This window comes from Conger conger, chromosome 8, assembly GCF_963514075.1.
Source record: "Conger conger chromosome 8, fConCon1.1, whole genome shotgun sequence".
Lineage (NCBI taxonomy): Eukaryota > Metazoa > Chordata > Actinopteri > Anguilliformes > Congridae > Conger > Conger conger.
The window spans coordinates 21,832,341-21,848,695 of NC_083767.1; the positions used below are offsets into that span (position 1 = coordinate 21,832,341).

General features: G+C 39.9%; 2 protein-coding genes across 6 annotated transcripts in view; one reads left to right on the forward strand and one right to left on the reverse strand.

Annotated features, from left to right (window-relative positions):
- Positions 1–3,444, forward strand: part of LOC133134957 (probable phospholipid-transporting ATPase IA) — a 102,956-nt gene extending 99,512 nt beyond the window's left edge. For 3 of the 5 annotated variants that reach the window (XM_061251607.1, XM_061251608.1, XM_061251606.1), the window contains one exon: positions 718–3,444. In XM_061251607.1, coding sequence (XP_061107591.1) covers positions 718–806 — 89 coding nt within the window. In that variant the 3' untranslated portion in view covers positions 807–3,444. Of the gene's footprint in view, positions 1–159; positions 229–717 lie in introns of all 5 variants that reach the window. The other 2 variants (XM_061251605.1, XM_061251603.1) reach the window with 1 other exon arrangement.
- Positions 3,445–9,116: 5,672 nt separating this feature from the next.
- LOC133135620 (protein shisa-3-like) lies at positions 9,117–15,921 on the reverse strand. Its single transcript, XM_061252775.1, has 2 exons — positions 15,127–15,921; positions 9,117–10,353 (listed from the first exon to the last, which is right to left on the reverse strand). The coding sequence occupies exons 1-2, from the start codon at positions 15,395–15,397 to the stop codon at positions 9,776–9,778; spliced, it is 849 nt and encodes a 282-aa protein (XP_061108759.1). The 5' UTR covers positions 15,398–15,921; the 3' UTR covers positions 9,117–9,775.
- Positions 15,922–16,355: the final 434 nt, after the last annotated feature.

Consider the following 16,355-nt stretch of genomic DNA (forward strand, 5'->3'; position numbering starts at 1 on the left):
TTCAGCACTTAGGTCTCTGTCATGCTGTTTCTTTTGTTGTTTTTCTATTACACTTCTTTTCTGAAGTCTCTTAGGGTATGACTTGAACTTTGTTTTAGAGAGGGCTATGAGTTGGACCATAGAATGACGGGTCTCTTTTTTTTTTTGGGATACTCAAAGATGTGGGCTCAGGCTACGGTGCATGTTGCATGCTGGGACAGGAAGGGAGAGAAACCACATCTGTAAATGGCATGTATATCAATATCATCATCATTTCCACTGTGCACCATGTAACTACACAGATGGACTTTTCTGGAATGTATTTGTTATTTGATTGATTTATACAATGCACGCAAGATATAAATGTGTGGCTCCTATGAAATTACCCACTTGTTTACTAGAGAGATTTGTAGTTCTTTTTGGGGTAAATGGATGTATTCATGAACTTGCTGAAATGTTAAATTTATATGTATGTCTATATGTATTTGTTGCTAATAAGGAGTAACCTTCAAGTAGACTCAGGAAAAAAGTAACACAGTAAAGGAAGGGTTCACATGCAATAAGAAATAGCTATTACACGACTGGTGCTATGGCTTCAAGTTTTTAAAAGGTAGTTCCATAATGGGTAGTGGAGTGGTATTGTCAGTTCACTTTATAAATGACAGTCTAACTTAGGCGAGGACAATTACAACACTGTCAGTGCTTTAACAGGTTTTAACCTGTTTCTCTGCATTGTAGATGGCTATGCGTTCTCTCAAGATGAAAACGGCGTTGTCTCCCAGTCGGAAGTTATGCGGGCATATGACACCACAAAGCAGACCGATTAGCACTGAAGTTCTGCACCCTTGGGAGACACCACTTCCTCAGAGATGCAGTCCTACATCCACACTTGGACAGGGAAGTCCTGGACCAGTTCCTGGATCTTCTGTTCATACATATACAGTATATACACTCAGTGGCCACTTTATTAGGTACACTTGTACACCAGCTTGGACAGAAGAATATATGAGCGGATGGTCTAGGAAGTGTTCCAGCAGTTTCCTTTGTGTGTGTGCATGCATGCGTTTAGGCATGTTCGTGTTTGGGTGTGACAGAGCGAGAGAGTGTGGTAATTTTTTTTACCAATGGGGGTGACAAAAACGAATGCTCCAGCTCAACAGAATGATCCTCCAAACTATAGTTTGCTTTCCCGTAGTGAGTAACCAGTGTAGTTTCACTGTAACAGCCCGCAAGTCTAAAGTCTCCCTTGTAAGCCAACAGAGTTTATCTTTACAATATGGCTCTTCTCTTCGATCTCTTAAAAGCAGACTGTATGGCAGAGATCAGCAACTCACAGGCCTCGTGGGCTGAAAACGGCTGGTTTTCTACCCTGCCTTTACCTGGGAGTCAGGTGTGAAGACAGTCTGGACAATCAGACCCAGGAGAAAAGAAAAACAGGCCTGGATGTGGATTCATAGGCCAGAGTTGGTGATCCCTGCTATAAGAGATATAGCCATATAGCTCCTCTTTTACAATGCTGTTAGAATTGTTACTGGGTACATACTGCAAATATGTGATCGGGATAGAATAATCCAGATTATTTTGAAAGAAAATCGAAAAGCTTGACAATGCAAGGTTCGAGGGAGTCCTGACTGCCAAAGAAAAACAACAGTTTTTTGAGGCTGTGACTCGTGAATGCGGTTGCTGCTGAAGTTTCTCACTACACTTGGATTCTAGTATTGAACATACCCTATTTTCCAAACAGACTGGATATTTTTGTAGTTTGGATTTTGTTTGCACTGAAATGTTTGACATCTAGGGCATTGTATGGGTCATTGCCTTTGGCCATAATTCTTTCAGTTTTAGTTTAAATTTTTTTTTTTTTTTTTTTCGTTGTTTTGCAAAATTCACTTTTGACACAGTGCTGTAAATTTTTTAATTGCCATTTGGCCTATAGTTTTCGCATAACAGTTATTTGCATTCCATGTGTGGCTATCACAACAGTGCCTAAAACAATACTTCCCTGAATAAAATGTGTTGAAAAGGTCAGTTATGGTTGTACCCCTATGAGTGAGATGAGACCAATTTGTGGGACACCTTGCTCGTGTGTAAATAATCTGTCTGACCTATATAGCATTTTTGCTTCCAAGTTCCTTTGGAAAGCTATGGAGCACAACAACTTTTAAAATAACAGTTTTCACAGGGTGAAGTGTAGTTAAATTTCACATTCAGTCATTTCATTGTCACATTTGTGTTTCAAGCTTCCTCTTTGAACAGTTTTGGTTGTGTTAAGAATCTCATTAGCTAAAGGGAAGTCTTATTAGCTAAAGGGAGAAGAAACACTTTTGTGAATTCATTTTTATATGTATTATAGCAACTGGACAAATATAGTTTTCTACATTGGCCTACTGAATTGTAATGAATTTTCCATTCATTCTGAACTGATTTTTTTTTCAGACAGATGGTATATCTTTTCATACAAGGAAACGGGGAAAAAATGAAATGTGTAGATATTGCTTATATTTTTAAAAATGCTTATTTTAAATTGTAAAAATAATGATAATGTGTGAGTCTCCCTGTGGGAGAACTGTTCAGGGTGGGCATCTGTGCATCTGATATGTGTCTAACCTCTGTGCCTGTTGTGTGTGTGTGTGTGTGTGTGTGTGTGTACTTGTGTGTTTGGATGCGCCTGTTAATATTTTCAAAGGTTCTTGTGGATGAACGAATGCATGTGCCACAGATTCCGGTTGTGTATACATGGCAGTACCACTCATTGCTTTGTCTGCATGATCTCGGATGTAGTGCCAGTTACCCCTTCTCCGCCTAACATCCATACCTTTGGATCCTTCTAGTGCCCACCCCCTGGCCACTAATAAAGGGTGATAGGCCCTGCCAGGAAGTGCCAGGATATGGTTTTAAACATAGGGGACATTCATTATCATTTAGAAGTGACACTGTGTAACATACAATTTGGCTGCATCATAGTTTTCAGGAGCATGTTTTAAAATTTGAGAGAATGTTATTTTTTATTTTTTATTCTGAATGTTCACTGGGGTAGGGGGGGTGTAGCATCTTTGTAATTCTTTATTTCTTGAGGCTGTAGTTAAATAAAAATATAAAATTGTAGCCATACACTGAAAACAATGTTTTCATAACCAGTTTGGGAATCTGATGAACAGGAATGTTTTTGTTTTGGGCACATATGTCTGTTTCTGTCGACCTGTTCTGCTTGTATGTAATGTCAAACGAATCCTCAAAACATAAAAGTGGAGCACCTGCTGCAAATCTTCGATCATCTCATCTGTGAATCTTGGTCGCTGGCCTGCTGGTAGTCACTTTTAGAAAGAAAATGCACTTTTACGTGTGATGGTCTATTATTTTTAATATACCTTGTGATTCCTCTGCATGTGGCGACTGCAGCTTTTTAACATGTTAAATGTATTTTACTGCCATGATGGAAATAAACCTTGCTAATGGAGTAACATTTGTATGTGTTAGTGTGCACAATTTGTTGTATACAGCTCTGTTGAACTCATTGAGTGAGTCCTTGCTTGTCAAGTCGTTGACCTCACTGCTTCGTTTAGTACAGGGATCCTCACTTCGCATTCAAGTTACGTAGCGGAAAATTAGGATGTGGGGCTGGGCTGGTGATGTTTTTTTTGCATTCATTCCCCTTTTCACACTGTAATTTTCAATCAAAGCTTTAAAACTCACAGTTTATCTGTATAACCTATTCTAAGATGCTACTTCTTTTGGGCACATATGTCTTGAGATTTCATGGCAAAAAAAAAAAAAAAGGAATTTCTGAGGAAAACACTGATGACTCCACAATAGAGGGCATTTCAGTAACGTGACCAATTTTTTTTTTTTTTATCAGTGAGCATCTAAATACATTCTCAAAATATTTTATTATTATTCTGTATGCTTACGAATAAGGAACCAGCCTGCTTTTGAAAAATAAATAGCACTTGCAATTGGAAGGTGTTTGACCCAACCCCCATCAATATTTGACAAAAATTTCAATCTATTGACCTCAATAAATATTGATAAATACTCAGTATATTATGATATAAGATGTTATTATTGTGATTATTGTACTTCTAAAAAGTTTCCATTTTCACTGTTTGAGCTTCTGTAACTTCATTTGAATTTTTTAATTTTGAATTCTCTTGGAAAACAAACCCCAAAGGATTGATTAAAATGACTGCATCGGAATCAAAAGTGTGCAACCTTTCTTTTTAAGAAGCCATTTTTAATACCATAATGTTGTCAATAAGAAAAAGCAGAGAGCTTCTACATCGTCCATTAAGCCAACCTGGTTCATGTACCTGATACAGTTGGCCGGACATACACACATACAGTGGTGTGAAAAAGTGTTTGCCCCCTTCCTGATTTCTTATTTTTTTGCATGTTTGTCACACTTAAATGTTTCAGATCATCAAACAAATTTAAATATTAGTCAAAGACAACTCAAGTAAACACAAAATGCAGTTTTTAAATGAAGGTTTTTATTATTATGGGAGAAAAAAAATCCAAACCTACATGGCCCTGTGTGAAAAAGTGATTGCCCCCTAAACCTAATAACTGGTTGGGCCACCCTTAGCAGCAACAACTGCAATCAAGCGTTTGCGATAACTTGCAATGAGTCTCTTACAGCGGTGTGGAGGAATTTTGGCCCACTCATCTTTGCAGAATTGTTGTAATTCAGCCACATTGGAGGGTTTTCGAGCATGAACCGCCTTTTTAAGGTCATGCCACAGCATCTCAATAGGATTCAGTTGACTAGGCCACTCCAAAGTCTTCATTTTGTTTTTCTTCAGCCATTCAGAGGTGGACTTGCTGGTGTGTTTTGGATCATTGTCTTGATGCAGAACCCAAGTTCGTTTCAGCTTGAGGTCACAAACAGATGGCCGGACGTTCTCCTTCAGGATTTTTTGGTAGACAGCAGAATTCATGGTTCCATTTATCACAGCAAGTCTTCCAGGTCCTGAAGCAGCAAAACAGCCCCAGACCATCACACTACCACCACCATATTTTACTGTTGATGTTCTTTTTCTGAAATGCGGTGTTACTTTTACGCCAGATGTAATGGGACACACACCTTCCAAAAAGTTCAACTTTTGTCTCGTCAGACCACAGAGTATTTTCCCAAAAGTCTTGGGGATCATCAAGATGTTTTCTGGCAAAATTGAGACAAGCCTTAATGTTCTTTTTGCTCAGCAGTGGTTTTCGTCTTGGAACTCTGCCATGCAGGCCAGTTTTGCCCAGTCTCTTTCTTATGGTGGAGTCATGAACACTGACCTGAACTGAGGCAAGTGAGGCCTGCAGTTCTTTGGATGTTGTTGTGGGGTCTTTTGTGACCTCTTGGATGAGTCGTCGCTGCGCTCTTGGGGTAATTTTGGTCGGCCGGCCACTCCTGGGAAGGTTCACCACTGTTCCATGTTTTCGCCATTTGTGGATAATGGCTCTCACTGTGGTTCGCTGGAGTCCCAAAGCTTTAGAAATGGCTTTATAACCTTTTCCAGACTGATAGATCTCAATTACTTTCTTTCTCATTTGTTCCTGAATTTCTTTAGATCTCGGCATGATGTCTAGCTTTTGAGGATCATTTGGTCTACTTCACTTTGTCAGGCAGGTCCTATTTAAGTGATTTCTTGATTGAGAACAGGTGTGGCAGTAATCAGGCCTGGGTATGGCTAGAGAAATTGAACTCAAGTTTCATAAACCACAGTTAAGTTATGTTTTAACAGGGGGGGCAATCACTTTTTCACACAGGGCCAGATCTCTTAAAAAACTATTTGGTTGCTTTTGCAGTATGCTTCGGGTCATTGTCCATCTGCACTGTGAAGCACCGTCCAATGAGTTCTGAAGCATTTGGCTGAATATGAGCAGATAATATTGCCCAAAACCCTTCAGAATTCATCGTGCTGCTTTTGTCAGCAGTCACATCATCAATAAATACAAGGGAACCAGTTCCATTGGCAGCCATACATGCCCACGCCATGACATTACCACCACCATGCTTCACTGATGAGGTGGTATGTTTTGGATCATGAGCAGTTCCTTTCCTTCTCCATACTCTTCTCTTCCCATCATTCTGGTACAAGTTGATCTTTGTCTCATCTGTCCATAGGATGTTGTTCCAGAACTGTAAAGGCTTTTTTAGATGTTGTTTGGCAAACTCTAATCTGGTCTTCCTGTTTTTAAGGCTCACCAATGGTTTACATCTTGTGGTGAACCCTCTGTATTCACTCTGGTGAAGTCTTCTCTTGAATGTTGACTTTGACACACATGCACCTACCTCCTGGAGAGTGTTCTTGATCTGGCCAACTGTTGTGAAGGGGTTTTTCTTCACCAGAGAAAGAATTCTGTCATCCACCACAGTTGTTTTCCGTGGTCTTCTGGGTCTTTTGGTGTTGCTGAGCTCACCGGTGCGTTCTTTCTTTTTAAGAATGTTCCAAACAGTTGATTTGGCCACACCTAATGTTTTTGCTATCTCGCTGATGGGTTTGTTTAGATTTTTCAGCCTAATGATGGCTTGCTTCACTGATAGTGACAGCTCTTTGGATCTCATATTGAGAGTTGACAGCAACAGATTCCAAATGCAAATAGCACACTTGAAATGAACTCTAGACCTTTTATCTGCTCCTTGTAATTGAGATAATGAGGGAATAACACACACCTGGCCATGGAACAGCTGAGCAGCCAATTGTCCCATTACTTTTGCTCCCTTAAAAAGTGGGAGGCACATATAGAAACTGTTGTAATTCCTACACCATTCACCTGATTTGGATGTAAATACCCTCAAATTAAAGCTGAAAGTCTCTGTTTCATTTCAAATCCATTGTGGTGGTGTATAGAGCCAAAAAGAGGAGAATTGTGTCGATGTCCCAATATTTATGGACCTAACTGTACCTTTCCTCCCCCCGTTCCAATATCCCTCTTGTCTAACTCTAACCCTTAATAAAAAATAAAAAAATGTAATTGCACTTACAATGACTATTGACTTTTTGTTTAGAACAGCTCTTCATGCGTGTTTTGCTAGTTATGGATTTAATGTTTTTAACTTATCGAAGAACCTATGCACTTGTAAATCGCTTTGGATTAAAAGTGGCTGCCAAATGACAAAAATGTAAATGTAAATGTTGTCCCCACGGACAGTGAGTAAGGTGGTGAGGGAGGCAATAAATGACGAAAACAGCCCTTACTGAGCACAATTAACAAAACCAATCAACTGGAGTCTGCCAAACCGCATAGGAATTATGATTTTGCCATTGAATACTTCAACAACAGTACTTATATACTTATATATAAATGCTATTATCTATGTTTTGTATAGGCTCTCTCTCGAGCCCAAGTAGTAGTGTCTCTGACCAGTATTGGTAATGTAGTTGCAGAGAAAATGTGTTACCCCCATCCGTGTGTAATAAAATTCACTATTCAACTTCAAGAACCCACTATGGGCATTCTCCATTTTAGTCATTTTCGTGACGTGACCGCATTTTATATCGGCCAGCATCTAAACACATTCTCAAAATATTTTATAATTCAGCATGCTTATGAATAAGTAGCCAGCCTGCTTTTGAATAGGAAATAGCATGTGAAATTGTGGAATGTGTTTGACTTGTTTATGTAGGTTGTGTATTTGTTTTTTCAGGATGAAAAGTGTTGTATAGCTTCATAAGCAAAATGCAGTATTTTACACATAAGACCCATATCATATCATTTAGCTTCCTTTTGGAATCCCAAAATGTCCTTGGAAAACTGCCTAGACATAGATTATAAAAAACAATGCCAATAATTTTGGCACTTGTGTTTTTTAGAAAAATAAATATTTTAATGAAACATATTGAAGCATGAGAATAAATGTAGTGAAATAAAATTATATAGTTCTCCTACTCTCAGTGAGCACTTTATTAGGTATTTATTACACTTCTGCTGTAGCCTATCCACTTACAGTTATGATGCATTGTGTGTACAGAGATGCTCTTCTGCATACCACTGTTTTAATGTGTGGTTATTTGCATTCGGTCACCTTCAACCAGTCTGGCCCTTCTCCTCTGACCTCTCTCATTAACAATGCATTTTTGCCCACAGAACTGCTGCTCACTGGATGATTTTTTTTTTAAATCCCAATTTGGTAGCCAATTGGACCCCGTCTGATTCAATTAGAGCTAGTATTGGATACACCACCCACACCCCGTCCCTCCGCGGCCGGCAGGAGAGCGACACGCCTTCTTCAAGCCGTCTCGTCTCACAACTTGTGACCGTGATTCCGAGACGCTCGAGGTGCTTGTTTGTGCAGCAATCTACTAACCCTGCCAAGTCCCTCCCTCTGGAGCAGCAAGCCAATTATTGCTGCTCCACGTGAGCCGGCCAAACTTGGCTTTTGGCAGGACCGAGAATGGAACCCCGTTCCCCGGTGTGCAACTGCAGTAAACTGCAACCGCAAGTCTGCTGTGTCTTAGCCTGTTGCGCCATTGCGGCTCATAAACTGGATGTGTTTTGTTTTTCATACCATTCTCTGCAAACTCTAGACTCCGAGCAGAACAGCTGACATTTGAACAGCTGAACCTCTTGACCACATCTGCATGCTTTTATGCATTTAGGTGTTGCCACATGATTGGCTAATTAAATATTTGCATTAACAAGCCAGTGTACAGGTCTACCTAAGAAAGTGGTCACCAAAAGTATGTCACATGTAAAAGATAGAGCTGGCAGAGACCTATACAGTGATATAAGAACTCTTTCTCTATGACCTACAGTAATGTAAATATACAAAATCATTATTCATTAGTGCAAAATGTGTTAGCCCTTATCTCCCAGATTAACAATCCAAGAGTGTAAATTTGGTTCCAGGGTTTTATTATAAGGCTAAATAAGCATGTGATGGTGAGGTCTAAACGTGTGTTGAGTTGAGATGGAATGGTTCAACAATGGAAACTGCAGTCTAAGTGGTGCTTGTGCTGGAAGATATTGTCTAGTTAGCAGCTTGGTATTATATTCAATCAAGTTCCAGCTATGTATTACATCTAAATTGTTTCTGAAATCTTTGTAATTATATTCAATCAAGTTCCAGCTATGTATTACATCTAAATTGTTTCTGAAATCTTTGTACACCAGTCAGTGAAGAAACATCTTGACACTACAGACAAAAATGGGCAAGTAAGGCACTTAAAATGGACATGGTTTAACATGACAACATTATCCTTATATTTTAGTATCAAACTTTTGACATAATAATGTCCAACATCTGGAAAGATGACAGGCATTGTCCCACCCAACAACTATGCCAAACAAAGGCTTGCAATGTAGTCCATTCTTTAAAAATTACTGTACTGAACAAAAAGTAATCATTTATTCAGTTCAAAACCATCTCCTGCTGTGCAGGCTCAAGATTGTCAACATTGTCCTTGTATGTCCCCGATTGATTTACAACAAAATCCCTCATCAGTATCTCAAGTCCAGAATGTTACCCTAGAATGCAAGGCAGGGTTTACTGTATATCACCAGTTTTGTGCTGAGATCTAAGAATCCTTTAACATTTTTTGAAATGACACACATATGCCATTAGACAGAAGCCTGGAGAATATATAGTACACAGACAGGGAATCATGTCTCCAGAGGACATTCTGTACATTATAAAAGTGCAATAAGTCAAAACATGAACTCAATATGTCAAAACATTAGCAACCCCCTGGTTACACTTTCTTCTGCAAGCACCACCAAAACCCCATCCGAAGGAAATGTACAACCACTACCCTCCATGAACCTCCGGTCAACCCAGCCCAAAATCCGCAACGGCCTTTCCCCCTAGTCAGCTCTGGCCAAAATCCGCAAAGCCGTTCCCCCCAGAGAAGGGCTCGGCCTGCACGGGAAAGGGGAAGTGGGTTTGGGGGAAGAGGAAGGCTGGGTTTTGGGAGGGGTGGAGGGGCTGGTGTAGCTGCAGTGGGGCGTGGGGGTGGGAGAGCATGCCTTGAGCACCCATGGGGGAGGCGTAGGGGGGCGGCAGGCTCAGGGACAGGGCAGGCTGAGGGGAGGAGGGAGTGGAGGTGGCGCAGGTGGACACCAGGCCCTGCTGCTGCTGTCCTGGCCCCTGCGCCAGGTCGGCCCGGCCCAGGGAGAAGCGTCGCACCGAGCCGCCCCCGCCAACCGAGCTAGAGCTGGTGGTGGCCGAGCTCGACTGGCAGGAGGGGGAACGCAGGCTGGGCGGTGCGGCCGTCAGGATCATGGGGATGGTCTCTCCCTGGAAGCTGCGCAGGGAGAAGCGGATGGGAGGCTGTGCGGGCAGCTTGGGCCGCAGGCAGGTGCAGCAGTACACCGCCACCAGGGAGCCCACGGCCACAAACGCCACGAAGATTGAGCCCACCATCAGGAAGGGCACATAGACCGGCTCTGCGGGACAAAGGGGGAGCAAAAGCTAGAATTTTAAACATGTAGAGTTAGGTTTTGACATTAAAAGACTAGGTCAGTGGTCTGGAGCGCTACTGGGTCTGCTGGTTTTTCTTTTCACCTTGAAATCAGTACCCTGTTGAGACCCAGGTAAACAGGTATGGTGAGATAACTGCAATCAACTGCTCTAATTGATTAATTAAGTGCAGAATAACAATAAAGAACAGCAGACCATGTCGCTGGACAACTGGACTAGCTTAACCCCATGGCTTTGAACTTGGGAGCACACACTACATAAATATTCATAGTGGTGAGTGCTTTGGCCATTTCACATTGGACATCACATTCAGGACATCACAATTGCGGTCTCAAAACCACCAATATCAAAAACTCCACCAGGTGGCAATGTCGAGCATTCTAATGGGCATTTGGGAGCCCTAATTCATTACACATTTGATGTTACAATTATTTCATACATGTATGTAAGTAACCTTATAATCTTTGGACATAATATAATGATTTTGATGAATCATGATTTTAACTGCAAAGGGTCTAAGAATATTAAATGGTCCCTTATCATTGAACTACACTCCACTACCTTATTCGTGCATTAATGAATGTTAATGTTTTTAATGTGATGTAATTACCAAGCAAAATTACAATAAAAGGTCATGCAAAAAGTACCAATACAGAAAAAACTGGAAATGTTTTTCCAAGGTGAGTTTGGTTTAATTCCACGTCGAGAGTGATTACCTAAATAAACTCTATTAATAGCTCCAAACATAAATCACATTTTACTATTTGAAATACAGTACCAGTCAAAGGTTTGGAGACATCTTCCCTTTTTCTGGCTTTTCTAATTAATGTTTTATTTCAAAGTGAAATAAACCATGTTTTTATACATTCAGATTTCACCATGTAGTAATTACAGCATTTTTTATACATAGCCCCCCTTCAATGTTTGAGACAAATGAACAGACTGTCAAATAAAATATGAATGTTTTGTGTTGCATATTCTTTGAATGCCATGACTGTGTCTGTGACCTATCAACATCACTAGAGCTCTGGATATCGTATTTTCAGGTTGTCCTACAAGTGATACGATAACTTCTTTACATTTTAATTCATCTCTGTCGAAATTTGGCGGTGGGACTAGATTCAGATTCATACTGCTGATACAGTATACAGTATGATGCTGGCTGTGTATCCAAACTGTAGGTACTGGTAAACATGACAACAAAGTTCTCGTAGATCGTGATTAAGTTTGCTGCTAGGTTGCACATTGAAGATTCTTATTTCTAATGCAAAAAACACAAACTGTAGAAATGAGACTTGTTAGTGATTCTTATTAGTATTTTATGTGACAAATGTCACATTTATTTGTCACAAAAAAAAATACAAAAAAAATAATAATAATAATAATATCAAATATTATTGAAACAAACATATCGGGAAACCAAATATGAGACTAAAATAATAAATAGCTACAGCTTCATGCAGAATTTTTTTTTTAATCTAATTAAAATAAAACGTCCTCGTGATATGCTTATGTAAGACTGCAAAGTATATTCAGAATATACATTATCTACAGTTTCCTTTAAAGCAAAGCAGTGAATTGCTTCTGGCAGTGGGGTTGACTTTAATTAATCACACTAATATATTTTCCGCTCTGTAACTTTTAGACTCAAACAACACAAGAAAAATCGGGCATAATTTCAAAGTGTATTACCCTTCGAATTATTAAGGATTAGCACTATACATAAAAAGTATTTCTAGCTTTGAAGATTGCATATTTATTATCCACACCAAAAAGTGTATTGCATAGGTTATGTCGTGTCCTCCTAGTGTTAACCGAACAGGAGCGATCGGGGAAAGATCAACAACCGAACTTTACATGGAAAGGTCCGATTACACCTCGGTCGAACTGATGAACGGAATGGAAATATTTGTTTGTATTCGGCGGTCTGAAACATATCCAACCCACACCGTTTTTTCAATAATTAAACAGTTTTTCAATCTTAAAAAGTCCTATTTTTCCCTCGATTCTGATACACCCGGGTATTAAGGTTCTGTCGCTCTTCGTTCCACTTTTACTAAAATGCTCAACAAGAGTTTTTATTTAACTCTCTGCCTACCTTTCGCCCTTCCAGTGCTGCAAAATAGGCTATAACAACACGATTAAATGTGCCGTTTTGAACCAGACTGTTCGGAGGCTTTTGGAAGATACATTAGTTAGGCTATGTACTGGCCTACATCAGAACAATTTGGCTAATTTCGAATAGTAAAAGCAGTTTATGCGCTGACTAGTAGGGTAGGCTATACAACAGGTGAATGTGCCAATAACTTTACGCAGTATTTATTTATTCGTTAATTCATTCATTAATTCATTTTCCTGGTCAGTTAAATCTTTTGAATTTGTATCTATATTGTTTTTGTTGTTTTGAGTTGAGTAGAGCATTGTGTTATAGGCTATTTAACCTACCATATGAATGTCCTCTTTGATTTGCAGCTTTTTTCTACAAATTACAGTGGTGGTTTTATGTGAAAGATAACCTCTTGTCCTCACCAAAGAATGTCCTTCTTTGTCATATTTTGCATTTTCGCGTTGGGTGTCGTGCTACTTCAGGAATGTGTGATGACACTTCAGGAGTATCGCTTGTCAAATTTACTTCTCCCATCGCTTCGTCAAAGGAAATGACGAGTCGGATACCCTCTAAAATGTCTCTAAACCAGGGGTGCACAACAAGGGCCGATCCGGTTCAGGATCTTGAGGATGCTTCTGATCTTAATTATTTAATGGACTCAATCATATCTTATCTGACATGAGATGATGAGTACCGGCTACAGCTGCAGACTGCAAGTGTATGCTAATGCTCACTGGATTTTTTGTTCTCCATTCTTTGCAAACTCTAGAGACTTCCCTCTAGACTTCATTCTAGAAAATCCCAGGAGATCAGCAGTTTCTGAGATACTCAAACCACCCTGTCTGCCACCAACAATTATTCCACGGTCAAAGTCACTTAGATCCCATTTTTCCCCATTCTGATGGTTGGTGTGAACATTAACTGAAGCTCCTGACCCGTATCTACATGATTGTATGCATTGCACTGCTGCACATTGGCCGATAAGATAATCCCATGAATACGTAGGTGTAATAAAGTAAATGTTATGTTCATAATATATATATATATCTTTTTTGAAACACAATATTGTAAGAAGTAAACCTACAACTCTAAGGCTAAAGTAAACCTACACCTCAAAGGCTGAACATCCATAAAAGTTTCAGGTTGTAGCCTAATATTCATATAGGCTACTTGATACACAGTAGATGCAATTTAATGTCCACACAAAACAGAGAAAAATGAAAAAGCCTGATTTGTTCAAATGTAAGGATAAAGAATCTAGATTTTTACATTTTAGTTGTTAATAGTGGTTGATAGATCTATGCCTATAGTTATTTTTATACAACTAGGCTTAGTCCGTTACATGTTTCAGGGACTTTGCTCTTGTTCCCAATACATACAATATAAGTATTTGTGTCTTTTTTGACCACGGTTTACCTTTTTTCCAAACTGTTACTTCCCGCAGGATAATACAGCATGTCATACAACTGAGTGACTTCGATCTACTCCATTGGCCTTCACAGTCCTCACACCACCAAGTAATTACTACACATTTGGAATGAGGTGAAAGGGGAGTTTTGCAGCATGAATGTGTGGTTGAAATATCTGAAAGAACTGTGTGATGCTATCAAGTCAGCCCGGGCCAAAATCAATTGGGATGTGGTTCAAAATTATGTTCCAAACAGTTAATTGTGCTTTGCCTATTGTTCGGACTATATCTCTGACTTTTTTATTTATTATTATTTCTCAGCCTCATAATGGCCTCCTTGATTTTAATTGGTAGAATCATGTTCACAAAAGGCAATAAATCCAAAGGCGATCAACAGCCTAGATTCAAGACTAGACACTTAAGGAAACTCCGAAACTGTGAAGTCATTCCTCCCAAATATTTTAGCGCTCTGAAATGGGGGACTATGTATAAAAAGTGTAATTTCTACATGGTGAAAAGAAAATACTGTTTGTTTAAAGCTAAAAATCACATATCACACGTGAACTGTTTCTTTAGAAATCTAAAATGGGTACAGAGCAAATAAAAAATATGCAAATATGTCTGTCCCAAGACTTATGCGGCTCAATGTATATATAAAACCAGTGGCCACTTTATTAGGTATTTATTAGACTTATTGGTCTTCTGCTGCTGTAGCCAATCCTCAAGGTTCAACGTGTTGTGTGTTCAGTGCTGCTCTTCTGCATCCCACTGTTGGTAACCAGTGGATATCTGAGTTAATGTCACCTTCATGTCAGCTTGAACCAGTCTGGCCATTCTCATCAGACCTCTCTGGCTAATAAGGCATTGTAGCCAACAGAACAGCCACCCAATTGGTGTTTTTTGCACCATTCTCTGTAAACTCTAGAGACTGTTGTGTGTGAAAGTCCCAGAAGATCTGCAGTTTCTGAGATACTCAAACCGGCCTGTCTGGCACCAACAGTCATTCCATGGTCAAAGGCACTTTTCTTCCACATTTTGATGTTTGGTCTGAACAACAACTGAATATCTTGACCACGTCTACATGCTTTTATGCACTGAGTTGCAGCCACACGATTGGTTGGTTATATATTTGCATTAACGAGCGGGTGTATTGTTTTACCCATGTTATGTACATGTATTACCCACTCACACATTCACAAATACATATTTACATAGATTACTTACGTGCAGCAAATTCGGTATTCTCTAGTTCTCTGTCGTTAGTACAGCTGCCCTGATCTAGCCGGGCGTCCACGGCAGCGCAACAGTATCGCAGGGCGCAGGTGCCGCAACATACGGTCGCGTCCATGGTGTCGAAGTCCTCCGGACATTGAAAACCGTCGTGGTAATTCCCACTGCCGTCTAGCCAGCCGTGGCAGTACTCCCCCTGGGCGTCAGATATCCGAAGATTCCATGTTAAGTATCCGAGCACGAGGCAGTTTAACAGACGCATCATCCCGGGAGATGCGGTCGCGTGCCCCCCACACGGTCCAGCTGTAGGCTGATTCAGTGTATTTTCTTTCTCACTAAATTATTTTCTTTTATTCAGTTAATCTGTACAACTAATAGAGACGAAAACACGTGGTTAATGGTCACGGAATATACTATATAAAATCTGCATGGTCTGCCCATATTTCCCATTTTCAAGTTCTGACATAAAAATTTAAAAAAAGTATTCACCGGTAGCCATACGCAAGACGTTCTTCCATTTCAAGCTTTTCCATATCAAAAAAGCTCTAAAGAACAGCAAATTAATGAATGAATTTCAACATTAAGTGCAATTCGATTTTGTCAGCTTGCTGTTTGCGCGAGCCGTGACAGACAGATTAACAGGAGCGTTTCAAAAAGAAAATCTTCCCTATTTGTTCAACATTTTTTAAATATCTTCTTTCTCCTCCTTCTTTTCTACGAAATAATGTTTCATTTCAGTAGAATGCAGGAGATTTTTTGTCCACAGGAGATGAGTAGCCAGAGTTCCCAATGCGCTGGTGAGCTGGTCTTTCTCTACTCATTTCAAATATGTCGCTTTTTTAGTGAGCGCTCTGCAGACGCGCACGCTGTCCATTTCCTGGACGTGCGCATTCATGTAATTATGGGAGGGAAGGAAAGGGGGTTCTCCAAAGTAGCGTTGTCCATCACTTTTTTCGTCGTCTCATTGATGTTAAGTGAAGGAAAAACGGGTTCTATCAATATTGTGTTGTTAGGGAACGCAACTAATTCAACAGGTCTTGCAATTTAGTTTGAAGATACTTAATCTGAGACGTTTGAACCACAGGATGCAACTAAACTATAATTACAAACACAGTGGCAACTGAAATGTAAACCCACAAATGAAAACCACGCATGTTTGCGCACCATGCCAAAAATTGAGGCTCAGTCAACCTGAAATGTCTCTGGACCATAATGAAGAGTAT

What these genes read in the sequence shown, in the direction of transcription:
- LOC133135620 (XM_061252775.1), bottom strand. Translation starts at nt 15,397, where the DNA reads ATGATGCGTCTGTTAAACTGCCTCGTGCTCGGATACTTAACATGGAAT. An exon ending in GAATACCGAATTTGCTGCAC is followed by an intron (nt 10,354 to 15,126) that starts GTAAGTAATCTA and finishes TTTGTCCCGCAG; the next exon opens with AGCCGGTCTATGTGCCCTTC.